Below are 16045 nucleotides of genomic sequence, written 5' to 3'. Positions count from 1 at the left end.
CCAGGGCATGTGAAGCATCTGGGGTAAACCACGGAAAGTTCTGTGGGGCCTGGATGTGGAAAGGGAGCTGTGGTTTCGGTGCATTATTACATGGCAGCTAGAGACTGAGTGTGAACGAATGTGGCCTTTGTTGTCTTTTCCTAGTGAATAAGAGCAAGGTTATTAGGTACAGTAGGGTTGAGGGTCAAGTCAACTGGGAGGTGAGTTTGAATGGAGAAAAACGGGAGGAAGTAAAGTGTTTTAGATATCTGGGAGTGGATCTGGCAGCGGATGGAACCATGGAAGCAGAAGTGGATCATAGGATGGGGGAGGGGGCGAAAATTCTGGGAGCCTTGAAGAATGTGTGGAAGTCGAGAACATTATCTCAGAAAGCAAAAATGGGTATGTTTGAAGGAATAGTGGTTCCAACAATGTTGTATGGTTGCGAGGCGTGGGCTATGGATAGAGTGGTGCGCAGGAGGATGGATGTGCTGGAAATGAGATGTTTGAGGACAATGTGTGGTGTGAGGTGGTTTGATCGAGTAAGTAACGTAAGGGTAAGAGAGATGTGTGGAAATAAAAAGAGCGTGGTTGAGAGAGCAAAAGAGGGTGTTTTGAAATGGTTTGGGCACATGGAGAGAATGAGTGAGGAAAGATTGACCAAGAGGATATATGTGTCGGAGGTGGAGGGAACGAGGAGAAGAGGGAGACCAAATTGGAGGTGGAAAGATGGAGTGAAAAAGATTTTGTGTGATCGGGGCCTGAACATGCAGGAGGGTGAAAGGAGGGCAAGGAATAGAGTGAATTGGAGCAATGTGGTATACCGGGGTTGAAGTACTTAAATAATCATGAAAACAAAGTAAAACATAAATGAATCGCTAAATGGATTACAGCCATCAGGGGACTGAGTCATTGCTTATGAGAAAAGTTTCAGACACCCCTGCATGAGACCCTGGGATCATTCTGTAGTTGAGGAAGGGTCGGTGAACAGCACAGGATGTACAAACTTTTTTATAGCTGTGGACTATAGTCGTATTTGTTGATGAGAAGGAATAACTTGTTTTATAACTTAAGTCCCAAAGATGCAGCCAAGAGGTTAAGAACAATTTGCTTAAAGTATTGTAATATATCATGATACAAAAGTGGTCATGTCCTTAGTGTACACAATCATACTAAGTCATCATTTTGTTATTATGTCACTCCTCACCCTCCACTTTGCTGTACTGGTATCTACAACTTTTTTTTATTTCCTCTACCACTATCGAAGTATTTTTGTGTTCATCTGAAGACATTAGAACGGTAAAAAATAATAAGATTATACCGGTTTACGTCATGTAAAAGAATTTCAGTCAAAGGAAGACTACGGATCAATTTCCAAAAAAATGACCTGTAGAAAGTTTTTAAACAGAATCCTTCTACACATTGAGGAATAAGTGTGCTTGAATATAACTATAATAACAATGACTGTGGTCAAATATGTAATAAAACTACAGCCAAAATGGAATGAAAATGTATCATGAGCAAAAAGTAAGTGCATTTACACCATATCTGAGCCATCTATGTATGAAGGTAAACCAGCATGACCACTGGTTCTAACAGCAGCACCTCTCTTAATGCTGGTAGTACTCACCCACCAGAGGTACCATGACAGTGTATGGGGCACTGTTGACAAGGGCCTGCACCACCTCCAGGTGCTCGATGAAACAGTTGGTGTCAGGCACCAGGTAGCGTGGCCGCACCTCCATCTCCAGAGTAACAGAACCCTCTAAGATGCTCTGCCAAAACATAAAACAATGCATCTGCTTCAAATGTCACATCACACAAGCAGGATTGCTCAATCAAACTCCAGCCTGGCAAAACTTACAGAAGCAGCACTCCACACTGATTCATGATGTGGTACACATACTTATAGGAGCCAACCACCAGTAGGTTGTAGTAGGTAGGCAGTCACTGATCAGGGAGGCATATTACCTGCACTACTTGCCTAGGTATAAGGAGGGTACATGATGGCTATGGTGTTAGCCAGCACTTCAGTGGAATGTCAAACTGCACTCCTCTGACCCAGTCTTTTCTTTCTGAATCATGTGGACTGCTGGCATTCTGTTCACAAACATACAATTTCTCCTTGTCACACATAACACATGACAACACTTAACTCACACAGCTCATTCTTCCTAACTCCTAGATCTTTCTTTGGTGAATGCTATGCACTAGTTCTGCCTTTTAACAAAATGGCTGGAGCAACAGATAGAAGTAGTAGATAAGAACATTAAACAGGAGCATCAGGCAGTAGTAGTAGGTAGGAACATGAGTAGTGGATGAATGGAATAAACTGAGTAATGAGACAGTGAATGTAGACAGCATATAGAGGTTTAAAAAGGTGTATGCTGGTAGAAAAAGTTCCAGAAATGGGGTCCCATGAGTGCAGAACTCTACCCATCCAGTACAAATAGTAATTACACACACTATAGAACCTCATCATATAGTATAGGGATTTACAGGTGCTGCCTAACACGCACATTACATAGTTTCACAATACATACAGACAATGAGAATTTTAACATGAGCATTTTGTATCAAAAACTATAGTATTAACAATTGGAAATATACACCAAGCCCTAATAGTGGTTAAGTCTGTTAAGTCTACTCATGATTCATAACTATAATAGCAGTATTCTTTCCATCAAGAACAAATTATCAAAAGGTATCTAGATTTCATACAAAACTTTTACTGGTACTGTTGGCAAATGGAGCAACAGTAAAAGAGACGAGCTAGAGCACAGGTATGTTCTTCTAGAATAAATTCAATAAAGAATATAATATCAACAAAGCAATATTATATGCGTATAATTACTCAAGGAAGTTCAGGTGCCCTAACCATACGGCTCTCTTCACCACCAAAAAACTTTGAAAACTTTTCTAGTTTCTTCACTTACACCTTCCCTAAATATCATCATTTAACATGCTATTATTTTTTCCAAGTTTCCCTTTTCTTTACTATGCTATTCTCTTCTTTCTTAGATTCCATTTTTACAATGCATGTCTCTTTCTGTAATCACAGTAGTCCCTAAACCCTTCACACATCTCACTTTACTGTACAGTGTCTTCCAATGAATTTTCTTTTCACACCTAATAGCGGTTTCCACATCAGCGAGGAAGCATCAGGCCTGACAGACCTTTCCATGGTTTACCTCAGACACTTCACATGCCCTATTTCAGTCCAATGACAGCACGTCAACCCCAGTATACCATATTGTTCTCATTCACTCTATCCTATGCAGGCCTTTCACTCTCCTGCATGCTCAGGCCCCAATCACTTAAAATCTTCTTCACTCCATGTTTCCATCTCCAATTTGGCCTCCCCATTTTCCTTATTCCTCCACTTCTGACACATAAATCCTCTTTGTCAACCTTTCCTCATTAATTTTCTCCATGTCCAAACTATTTCAGCACAACCACTTCTGATCTCTCAACCAAACTCTTTTTATTACAACATATCTCTTTTTTTTTTTTTTTTTTTTTTTTTTTTTTTATACTTTGTCGCTGTCTCCCGCGTTTGCGAGGTAGCGCAAGGAAACAGACGAAAGAAATGGCCCAACCCCCCCCCCCATACACATGTACATACACACGTCCACACACGCAAATATACATACCTACACAGCTTTCCATGGTTTACCCCAGACGCTTCACATGCCTTGATTCAATCCACTGACAGCACGTCAACCCCTGTATACCACATCGCTCCAATTCACTCTATTCCTTGCCCTCCTTTCACCCTCCTGCATGTTCAGGCCCCGATCACACAAAATCTTTTTCACTCCATCTTTCCACCTCCAATTTGGTCTCCCTCTTCTCCTCGTTCCCTCCACCTCCGACACATATATCCTCTTGGTCAATCTTTCCTCACTCATTCTCTCCATGTGCCCAAACCATTTCAAAACACCCTCTTCTGCTCTCTCAACCACGCTCTTTTTATTTCCACACATCTCTCTTACCCTTACGTTACTTACTCGATCAAACCACCTCACACCACACATTTTCCTCAAACATCTCATTTCCAGCACATCCATCCTCCTGCGCACATCTCTATCCATAGCCCACGCCTCGCAACCATACAACATTGTTGGTACCACTATTCCTTCAAACATACCCATTTTTGCTTTCCGAGATAATGTTCTCGACTTCCACACATTTTTCAAGGCTCCCAAAATTTTCGCCCCCTCCCCCACCCTATGATCCACTTCCGCTTCCATGGTTCCATCCGCTGACAGATCCACTCCCAGATATCTAAAACACTTCACTTCCTCCAGTTTTTCTCCATTCAAACTCACCTCCCAATTGACTTGACCCTCACCCCTACTGTACCTAATAACCTTGCTCTTATTCACATTTACTCTTAACTTTCTTCTTCCACACACTTTACCAAACTCACATATCTCTTGTACTCTTATATTACTTACCTGATCAAACCACTTCACATCACACACTGTCCTCAAACATTTCATTTCCAACACATCCACCCTCCTCTGTACAACCTTGTCTAAGCCCATCTTGACAAACGCAGATTGGAGAGGAGGTGAATGGAAACACTGTCCTGGAACTTGAATTTTATTCCATTTTGACAACAGGCTTGATCAGGGAAATGACAGAATTAAAAAGACAACATGCTTATATAAACTCAACTGATCTAAGTCATGTCAGGTCAAACTCATTGGCTCCTCCCTCTTCTGGAACTACAGTCTCTTTTGGCTACCTCTGCTGCTGTCCTAGACCAGTTGACAAACACTGCTCTTCCAGTGGTTGATTCTTCCTTTACAATGAGCATGGCCTCTAAAAATTTCCTCAAGGCTTTGCTGACTCCTTATTGAACAACACTAGCATTCTCCCAGTTTGGAAGATGATTGCTTTCATCAGTATGCTGTACCAGAGCATTTGATAATCTATGTAGTCTAACATCTGTCCTATGTTATAGTAATCTTCTCAATATGTACCAGAAGATTCTACAAAGCACCTTTTCTGGCATTCATTACATTGAATGCTATATACTACACTCAAGTCACTAATCTTGCAGGTTCTACCTCTGGTGACCTCACTTACCTTTACATCTAACGAACAGACTACCTGACTCTAGTTGCTTTTCAGGAATAAATAGGGATAAGTAGCCAAAGTGATTGGAATAACTGCTACAAATATATTACAGCAGTGCATTAGCCAAGTTATATCCATCATATAGTCACTTAAACGTCTTACCTGATTGTGAGTAAAACCAACTCACCTGCAACTTACGCTGTTGTCTTTGCTTCCTCTCCAGAACTTTCTTCCTCTGGGTGAGCAATCTAACAGTGGAAGCAAGTGGTGTATCCTCCTCCTCTATCACTGCTTCTGGCTCATCCTCCATTTCGGAAGCATCACTTTCACTAAGGGAGTCCTCCACCTCCACATCTGATGTGCTCAGTGACAGCTGGGGGGAGAGTAATGAGTTTCTTTCTGTGAACTAGATACAAATGAAACACCACAATGTTTCTCAGTAAATGTCCTAATGCAACAATATTCGAAGCCAGGAGAGAAGGGGCAGCAGCCAAAGACAAAGATTTTGCAGTCACTCATGGCAACTCTGTTTATGTCATGACTGCGAGATATGTAGTCCTAGTTAAGATTGGAGAAGTCCCCAGTTAACATTGGATGTGCTTCCCTGGAATGCACAACTTAGCAGAGCCAAGGTGAATCCTATTTCTATTTATGATTCAACGGGATAAGAGAGGGGATAAGTTTTGGGGGAAAATTCTGACCTAATTTCCATCAAAAAATATGAATAAAATGCAAAGAAACATGTAATGCAATGCAGGTACATCTTTGATCAAGACAATATTTGCTCTTATTTCCTGCATACTGTATGAATGATCTTCACTGCACCTAAAGATGTCATATTGGAGGCACACTGCCTTCTTTATATGCATTCTCAGAAATTGTTCTCACTGATGTAGAAAGGAAGGCAAGCCTAGTGTGTGTGTGTGTGTGTGTGTGTGTGTGTGTGTGTGTGTGTGTGTGTGCAAATATGTATATATGTGAATATGAGTGGATGAGTCTTCATCAGTTTCCTGCCTGGGAAGTGGCGATCAAATATAATAAAGAAATAATAATAATGTTAAAGGTCAATACACAGAGCCATGTGATTATAAAACTCCAAATGATTCACATTACGTAATTGTTGAGAGAAACAGAACTCACCGTGGTGGTGGTGGTGGTGGGTGTGTGAGGGGGAGAGTTGGCCACCACAGAGACCAGAATATGGCCTAGGTCAGTCTTCTGAAGGCGCAGGACAGGTGGTTCCACACCACACAGGAACTGACAGAGGCACGTCTGTAGCCGCACCACCCGCAACCAGTCGCATGCCCGACCCTGAAGTGCTATCCATCCATCAGCCTTACCTCCATATACTATCATCATCACCATTGTGATAGCGATGATGGGGGAGATAGTAATGTTCTGCACCTCCAACACATGCACACTGGTAATAATGGTGGTGATGATTATGTACTGCACCACCATGACCAGCATATTTGTGACGATGATGGTGATGCTTACGTTCTGTTCAAATATCACCAACATGGTGGTGGTAATGGTAGTGATGTAAATGCTATGTTCAGCCATCACCAGGATGGTGGTGACAGTACTGATGATATTGTTCTTTACCATCACCAGCATAGTGGACGATGATGGTAGTGATGAAAACGTTCATGCCCATCACCATGATGTCATAAAGTTCTGTATCACATGACAAGCATGATGGTGAGATGATACTAGCAGTGATAACAAAGTTCTGCACCACCTGATGGTGGTGGTGGATAAGGATAAGATCATGAAGAAAATCATGATGGTGATGACACTGATGGTACAGTTCATTATCATCATAACAGTAATAATACTGCTACAGTGATAAGGTTGATGGTGAAGATGGTAAACATCAAGATGTGCCTTATTATGATGAACATGCTAATCATGAACATCAACAGCACATGATAATGTGATTTTTGATAAATGTGCTCAATAGCAATCATCAAATCAAGAAGATAATGTGCCTCAAGATCATCAACAATCACTGGGCTCATGATAATCAGAAAATCATCTTGTGGGTTATCATGATCATCAACAGAGCAACATGAAATTGTGGCTAATCATGATCATCAGGACACGATAATGTGGCTCGTCATGGTCATTACCAGAACATGATCACGTAATTCATCATGATCATGACTAGAACAGACTATGTAGTTCATCTTGATCATCACTAAAACAACACAATCATGTAGCTCATCATGATCATCACCAGAACACCATGATCATGTGGCTCATATGATAAACGTATTAATCAAGATCTTCAATAGAAAAACATGATTGTGTGTCTCTTCATGATCATCAGCAGAAGAGCATAATCATGTGGCTCATATGAGTAATGTTCCAATGATGATCATCAGAATATCATGATCTTGTGGCCAATCATGATCATCAGAATAACATGATCTTATAGTCCATTATATTCATCACAAAAATGTGATAATGTGGCAAATATGATCAACGTGCTAATTATGATCATAACAAATTATCGATTGGTTCATCATGATCATCACTAGAATATAATCAAGTGGCTCATATGATCAACGTGCTAATCACGATCATCACTAAAACAAAAGAATCATGTGGTTCCTCATAATCATCACCAAACAAAACAATCATGTATTTCATTATGATCAACAACAGAACAACACAATTAAGTAATTCTTCAAGATCATCATCAAAACATGATCGTGAGGTTCATCATCATCATCATCATCATCATCACTAGAACAACACAATCATGTGGTTGATCATGATCATCACCAGAACTCCAACTGTGTGATCGCATGGTCCTTCATGATCATCACTAGAACACACGATCATGTGGTTCATGATCAACACCAGAATAACATGATCTGGTTGCCCATACGATCAAAACGCTAGTCATGATCATCACCACAACACAATGGTCGCACTGTTCACCATGATCATCAATAGAAAAACTGAATCATTTGGTTCATCAAGATCATCATTAGAAGAAAACAATTGTGTGGTTCATCATGATCATCACTAGAACAATATGACTATGTGATTCTTAACATTAATGTGCTACTCATAATCAACACCAGAACACCATGATCATGTGGTTCATCATGAACATCAGTAGAATAAAATCATGTGGCTCATTATGATCATCACTAGAGCAACAAAGTGGCTCATATGATCACTGTGATAATCATGATAATCAAAATAACATGATCACTGGCCCATCATGATCATCACCAGAACATGATCATGTAGCTCATATGATCAACATGCTGATCATGATGATGATCAGAACAACATTATCATTTGGCCCATCATGATCATCACCTGAACGACATAATCTTGAGACTCATATGATCAATGTGCTAATTATGATGACCATCAGAATAACATGGTCATGTGGTTCATCATAATCATCACCAACAACATGAGGTTCATCATAATCATCACCAACAACACAATCAAGTGGTTCATCATGATCATCACCAACAACACGATCATGAGGTTCATCATGATCATCATCAACAACATGATCATGTGGTTAGTCATAATCATTAGTAGAACACAATCGCATGGCTCATCATGATCAACACCAAAGCAACATGATCATGTGGCTTATACGATCGATGAGATAATAATTAATCATCACCAGAACACGATTGCATGGCTAATCATGATTATCATCAAAACAGTATGATCATGTGTCTTATATGAACAATAGGCTAATCATTATCAGTACCAGAACTCCATTGTGTGGTTCATCATGATCATAACCAGAGTAACACAATCATGGACTCATTATGATCATTATTAGAACATGATTATGTGGTTCATACGATCAATTTGCTAATCATGATCATCATCTAAAAACATGATTATATGCCCTATCCTGATCATCACCAGAACGATGTTATCATGTTTGTCTTATGATCAATGAGCTAATCATGATCATCTGAACAACATGATCATGTGGCCAATCATGATCACCACCAGAACAACACAGTCATGTGGTTCATATGGTCGTACTAATCATGATCCTCAACAGAAAAACATGATCCTGTGTTTCATCATGATCATCACTAAAAACTTGATTATGTAGCTCACATCATCAAAGTGCTAACTGCAATGATCATCAGAATAACAAGTTCATGTGGCTCATCATGATCATCAACAGTAGAATATGATCATGCATCTCATATGATCAATGAACTCAATGAACTAATCATGATCATCACCAGAACAACATGATCATGTCATTCATATGATCAATGTGCTAATCATGATAACCACCAAAACAACAGGACTGTGTTGTTCACATGACCTTCAGTACAACAACAACAAGATCATGTGGTTCATCATGATCATGATATGAACAAGACAATCAAGTGACTCATCATGATCATCACCACAATATCATGTGGTTCATATGTTCAATAAGCTAATCATGATCATCAAAATACATGATAATGCAGTCCATCATTATCATCAACAGAACAACAGTATGATCAATGAGGTCCTATGATCAAATGTGCTAATCATCATCAAAATAACAAATAACATAATCACGTGATCCATCATGATCATTACCATAACATAATCATGAGGCTCATATGACCAATGTGCTAATCATGCTCAGCAACAGTGTGATCGAGTGGTTCATCATGTCATCACCATAACAACACAATTGTGCAGCTCACCATGATCATCACCAGAAAAATATAATCATATGACTCATATGAACAAAGTATAAATCATGATCATCACCATAACTACGCTATGGTGTGGCTCATGATCATCACCATAACAACACAATCATGTTGCTCATCATGATTATCAGAATATGATCACATGGCTTATATGAGCGGTGTATATATCATGATCATCACTTTAACAACACAATCATGAGAACATGATCATGTGAATCATATGACAAACATGCTAATCATGATCCTCACCAGAACAACAAGATCATGTGGCTCATCATGATCATTACTAGAACAACACGAGCATCATTACATTATGATATTCTGTTTACCTGCAATCATGATAATGCATAAGAATCATAACAAATAGTACTACATGGTAATTATTATGTTCATCAGCAAATAATTACAGTCATCAAATCATTATCCTTAGTGACCATCACACCCATCAATAACAACATACCAAGAAGGGCTGTCATCAAAAAGGGTTGTCAATGTGCCCAGGGAGAGTCATCACCAGGGAGTCATCAAGTGGCAGGGTCGTCATGAGGGAAAGTCATCACAACCAAGGAGGGCTGTCACCATTAGGAAGGGTCATCACTAGGGAGGGTTGTCACCAACAGAGAGGGTTGTAACTAACTCGGAGAGAAATAACCAAGAAAGAGGATCACCACCAGGGAGAGTTGTCATCAAAATGAAATGCAATCACCATCAAGGAAAAAAGTCACTATCGCAACTGATCATCACCTCCAGGGTGAGATGTCATCACCAGGAAGGGAAATCACCACCAGGGAATGTCTTCATCACCAAGGACATGGGTCATCACTAGGGAAAGTCATCAACACAGGGAAGAGGGTCATCACCAAGGAAGGGGTCACCATCAAGAAGGGAGGCACCACCATTCAGTCAGTGACAGGGAAGGGGGTCACTACCAGGGAGGGGGTCACCACTAGACAGGGAGTCACCATCAGGGAAGCAGTCAACACCAGGGAAGGAGCTTCCACCCAGAGAATCGTTTTTACTGAGGAAGGGGCTTCCACCTGGAGAATCGTTTTCACTGAGGAAGGGAGTTACCATACGGGAGGGTCGTTTTCACTAGGGAGGGGGCCACCACAAGAGGAGGGGGGTCGTCATCACTATGGAGAGGCATCACCAGCAGGGAGGAGTCACCAATGGAGCTCATCATCATCACCATGGATGGAAGGTCACCTCCAAGGCAGTTCACCACCACCAAGGAGGGAGTCACTACAAGAAGAGAGGTTATTGCCAGAGAGGAGGGTCATTACCAGGGAAGGAGTCACCACTAGGGATGGGATGTCAACATCAGGCAGGGGGTGTCAATGCAAGGGATGAGGAGTCAGCAATAGGGAGGAGGATCATCACTAGAAAGGGGTTACCACATGGTAGGATCGTCATCAAAGTGGAGGTGGCCATTACCTGGGAGGAACATCACCGAAAGAGAGGGGGAGTCACCACCAAAGAAGATCCTCACCACCAAAGGTGGAGATCACCAACAGGAAAGGAATCACAACCTCTAGGAGGAGGACAGGACCAAAAAGGTGGTAAACACCAAAAAGGGATGTCACCAGCAGAGTGGGTCATCACCACCAGGAAAAGGATCATCAATAGGGAATGATCACCGACAGGAAGGGTACCATCGCCAAGGAGGGAGAGCACTATCAGAGAGAAGGTCATCAACAGGGAGGTGCATCACCATTAGGGAATGTGTCATCACCAGGTAGGGGTGTCATCACAAGGGAGTGTGTCATCATCAGAATGGGGCATCACCACTTGGGAGTGTCATCACCTGGGAGGGGGTCACCACAAGGGAGGTCATCACCTGGGAGGGGAGCCACAAGCAAGAAGGTCATCACCAGGTCAGTATCAGGGAAGGGTCACCATCAGAGAGAGGGACCACCACCAGGGAGTAGGACATCACCAGATAGGAGATCATCTCAAAGAAGGAGGCAACCACCAGGGAGGGGATCATCATCAGGGAAGATCATAAGCATCAGAAGAGGTCATCACCAGAGAGGGGGGTCACTACCTGAGAGGGGACCACCATCAGGGAAGGGATCACCATAAGGAAGGACGGTCACAACCAGGGAGGGGAAGGTTCAGCAGGGGAAGGGTTCACCATTTGAGAGGATTGTCACCATCTGGAAGAAGGGGTCACAACCAGGGATGGGATCAACGGCAGGGAGGGTGTCAACAGCAGGGAGGGGGTCATCATCAAGGTGGAAGACCACAACTAGGGAACAGGTCATCAGCTAAAAGGGTGTCAACATGAGGGAGCAAGGAGGGAAAACCAAACTGGGAAGGGCTCACCACAAGGAAGGATAGTCACAACCATGGAGGGGGACACTATCAGGGAAAGAGACACCACCAGGAAGGTTGTCACCATCAGAGGGGGAGGGGGCACCACTGGGAAGGGGTTCACCACCAGAGAGGATAGTCACCACTAGGGAAGGGGTCATCACCAGGGATGGGTGTTCACCACCAGAGAGGATAGTCACCACTAGGGAAGGGGTCATCACCAAGGATGGGTGTCAACATCAGGGAGGGGGTCACCACAGGGAGGGGATTATCATCAGGAAGGGGGTCATAACCTGAGAGGGTGTCACCACCAGGGAGAGAGTCATCAACAGGAACAAGAAGCCATCAACACCAGAAAGGGAAGCCAACACCAGGGAGGACCATCACTAACTGGAGGAGGGCAACCATCAGGGAATGGGTCGTAACAGGGAAAGTCATCACTAACAGGAAGGAAGGAAATCATCAGGTGAGGGGAGGTCACCATCAGAGAGGGTTGTTCACAAAAGGGGAGAAAGGTAACCACCAGTTAGGGGTCACCACTAGGGAATGTCATTAATAACAGGGAGGAGGGTAATCAACATGAAAATGGGTCACCACCAGGAATGGGAGTTACCACTAAAGAGAAGAGTCACCAAGGAGTGTGGGGTCTCCACATCACACCATGTGCAGCAGGGGTCGTGGGGTGTCCATACCGTGTGCACCAGGGGGGAAGCATAGGTGACGGTAGCATGGGCTGGAAGAAGAGGCTCGTAGCCCCTGAGGAAGGTGTCCTCTGTGAGCCGGAGGGGAACTAGGTCCGGTCCACCGACCTCAATAACACCAGCTGCAGGTGCTTCCGTCAAGGATACATCTGGAGGGCCAAAACCTCGTAGGATGGTGGCCAACTCAGCCACACTCGACCATGTGTCTTCACCATGTCTTCTGATGAGTGAGGAAATGCTCTGTTCACCATCATTAATGCTTACATAATAAATGCACAATCACAAGTACCATTACTTATTCTTACACACCAAACACACAAGTGGAGGTATCATCACATGCTACTAATCGGAATATTACACTCACTACATTATGTAACACTGTACACCCATATAGCTGAGATCCTGCTTCCCATAAAATTAGACCTTGCATTTATCAATATACTTATGTCTCGCCCAATCATGTATGCCAATATGTATTCAAGGCATTTATGGATCATAAGGTTGACTGTATAGGACTACAGGAGGTGCTATGGAGATATGGTGTATAGGGGAAGTTTCAAAATACTGAGGAGGCTTTACCAGGAGAGTAAGGCAAGTGTGCTAAAAGGAAGGCATGTGGTCCCAGTGAAGGAGGGTTTGTCCAGGATGAGGGTTGTCAACACAGCTGTTTGATCTGTTCATGGATGGATTGGTGAGGGAGATAAATACTAGGGTTTTCGAGTGGGTGGGGAACAAGGAGGTAAATTAACTGCTGTTTGTGGATGACACAACTCTGGAGGTACATCCAAGGAAGACACTCCAGAGTCCAGGAGTAAAATGAAAGCTAATATTAACATGCATTTTGTGCAACTGCAGGGAGGAACAAGATTGTTTTGGTTTAAATGGGGAGGACTCAAAGAGAACAGTGTTTCAAAACTGCATTAAAGGGTACATGCGGGCAGAAAGGTCCATGACATGTGGAGGAAAAGGACAGTTTCCATTAGAAAGGTATGAGTCCCAGCAGTGTTGTATGGATGTGAATCTTGGGCCTGCAATGCAAATGATAGGAAAAGGATAAATGAGCTGTTAGTTAAATGCTTGAGAATGATATGTGACATGAGGTGCACAGATAATGTAAGAAATGAGACCAGCAAAAAGGTGTAATTGAGAGCACAATCTAACTAAGAGGACTGACAAGGGTGAGCTGAGACTGGCCACATGGAGATTACCTCTCTTGTTTAATTCAATCTGTTTACTGAAGCTTATACAACACATCAGTATCTGTGTTTACTATTATATATACAGTATGGATCGGATAGGGGAGGGAATGAAAGGCAGAAGAACTACAAAGGAGAGGGCTGGGTAGGGGATGACTAGGCAAGGGATGACTGGGTGGGGGAAGGACTGGGCAGGAAAAGTCAATGAAGGAGGATTGAATGAGGGAGGCCTGGGCAAGATAAAACTAGCAGGGAAGGGTTGGGGAAGGCAGAGCTTGGCAGAGGAGGACTGGGTGAAGGAGGGCTACATAGGGAAAGACTAGACTGAACTACAGGTACTTACGTGGTGGAGTACTCATGGGCAGCAGGTGGTGGGTTCCATGCAGCACTGTGGTACAGCAGCCAGTCACACCAAGCCTGTAACACAATCATCACATTAGTGCAGTAACCAGTCACACCACACCAATAACATATTTGTCAAATTGGTATTGTGCTTTCAGCTGGTCTTTTCATCAGACAGAAACCATGGAAACTAATTAAGAGAACAGCCACCAAAAAGTCCTCAACTTATGAACAAGTTACATTTCTGGACCCTGTTCATTGTTCTTGTCAGAAAATACAACAAAAAGAAACAATAATTCACATAAAAATAGATTAAATACCAATATCTCCCAGTGATTACTTAATAAATATCATATTCTGAAATAAGCATAAGGAACAAGAACACTGGGGAGTACAAACTGGAGGTGGAAAAGTGAAAAAGGTTTTAAGCAATCAGGGCCTGAACAAGCAATAGGATGAAAGGCATGAAGGGGATAAAGTGAATTGGAATGATGTGGTTTACTGGGGTCAACTCGCTGTCAATGGACTGAACCAGGGGATGTGAAATGTCTAGACTAAACTATGGACCCTGTTCATTGTTCTTGTCAGAAAATACAACAAAAGAAACAATAATTCACATAAAAATAGATTAAATACCAATATCTCCCAGTGATTACTTAATAAATATCATATTCTGAAATAAGCATTAGGAACAAGAACACTGGGGAGGACAAACTGGAGGTGGAAAAGTGAAAAAGATTTCAAGCAATCAGGGCCTGAACACGCAATAGGATGAAAGGCATGCAGGGGATAAAGTAAATTGGAATGATGTAGTTTACTGGGGTCAACTCGCTGTCAATGGACTGAACCAGGGGATGTGAAATGTCTAGACTAAACTATGGAAAGGTCTGTGGGGCCTGGATGTGGATAGGGAGCTGTGGTTTTGGTGTATTTCACATGACAGCTAGAGTGTGAGTGTGAATGAATGAAGCCCTTTGTGTCTGTTTTCCAGGTGCTACCTTGCTGAAGCAGGGGGTAGTGATGCTGTTTCCTGTGGGTAAGGTGGCACTGGGAATGGATTGAAGGCAAGCAAGTATGAATGTATAGATATGCATATGTGTATATGTCTGTGTTTCTGTATGTATGTGTGTGCATATATACTGATATATATATATACTGATATATATATATATATATATATATATATATATATATATATATATATATATATATATATATATATATTTTTTTTTTTTTTTTTTTACTTTGTCGCTGTCTCCCGCGTTTGCGAGGTAGCGCAAGGAAACAGACGAAAGAAATGGCCCAACCCCCCCCATACACATGTATATACATACGTCCACACACGCAAATATACATACCTACACAGCTTTCCATGGCTTACCCCAGACGCTTCACATGCCCTGCTTCAATCCACTGACAGCACGTCAACCCCGGTATACCACATCGCTCCAATTCACTCTATTCCTTGCCCTCCTTTCACCTTCCTGCATGTTCAGGCCCCGATCACACAAAATCTTTTTCACTCCATCTTTCCACCTCCAATTTGGTCTCCCACTTCTCCTTGTTCCCTCCACCTCCGACACATATATCCTCTTGGTCAATCTTTCCTCACTCATCCTCTCCATGTGCCCAAACCACTTCAAAACACCCTCTTCTGCTCTCTCAACCACGCTCTTCCTATTTCCACACATCTCTCTTACCCTTACGT

General features: G+C 42.3%; 2 protein-coding genes across 3 annotated transcripts in view; one reads left to right on the top strand and one right to left on the bottom strand.

Annotated features, from left to right (window-relative positions):
* The window catches only part of Grip71 (WD repeat-containing protein Grip71), a 209319-nt gene that overhangs the window by 102629 nt on the left and 90645 nt on the right, over positions 1-16045 (top strand). The window lies entirely within an intron of this gene.
* LOC139755553 (telomerase-binding protein EST1A-like) overlaps positions 1-16045 on the bottom strand; it is a 68104-nt gene that overhangs the window by 10319 nt on the left and 41740 nt on the right. For both annotated transcript variants that reach the window (XM_071674000.1, XM_071673999.1), the window contains 5 exons: positions 14339-14412; positions 12791-13019; positions 6208-6378; positions 5255-5440; positions 1610-1754 (listed from right to left, as the gene is read on the bottom strand). In XM_071674000.1, coding sequence (XP_071530101.1) covers positions 1610-1754; positions 5255-5440; positions 6208-6378; positions 12791-13019; positions 14339-14412 — 805 coding nt within the window. The remainder of the gene's footprint in view (positions 1-1609; positions 1755-5254; positions 5441-6207; positions 6379-12790; positions 13020-14338; positions 14413-16045) is intronic.

The sequence above is a fragment of the Panulirus ornatus genome, chromosome 19 (assembly GCF_036320965.1).
Source record: "Panulirus ornatus isolate Po-2019 chromosome 19, ASM3632096v1, whole genome shotgun sequence".
NCBI classification, from domain to species: Eukaryota; Metazoa; Arthropoda; class Malacostraca; order Decapoda; family Palinuridae; genus Panulirus; species Panulirus ornatus.
The sequence above is the reverse complement of the archived record's forward strand: the minus strand, read 5'-3'. Positions and strand labels throughout refer to the sequence as shown.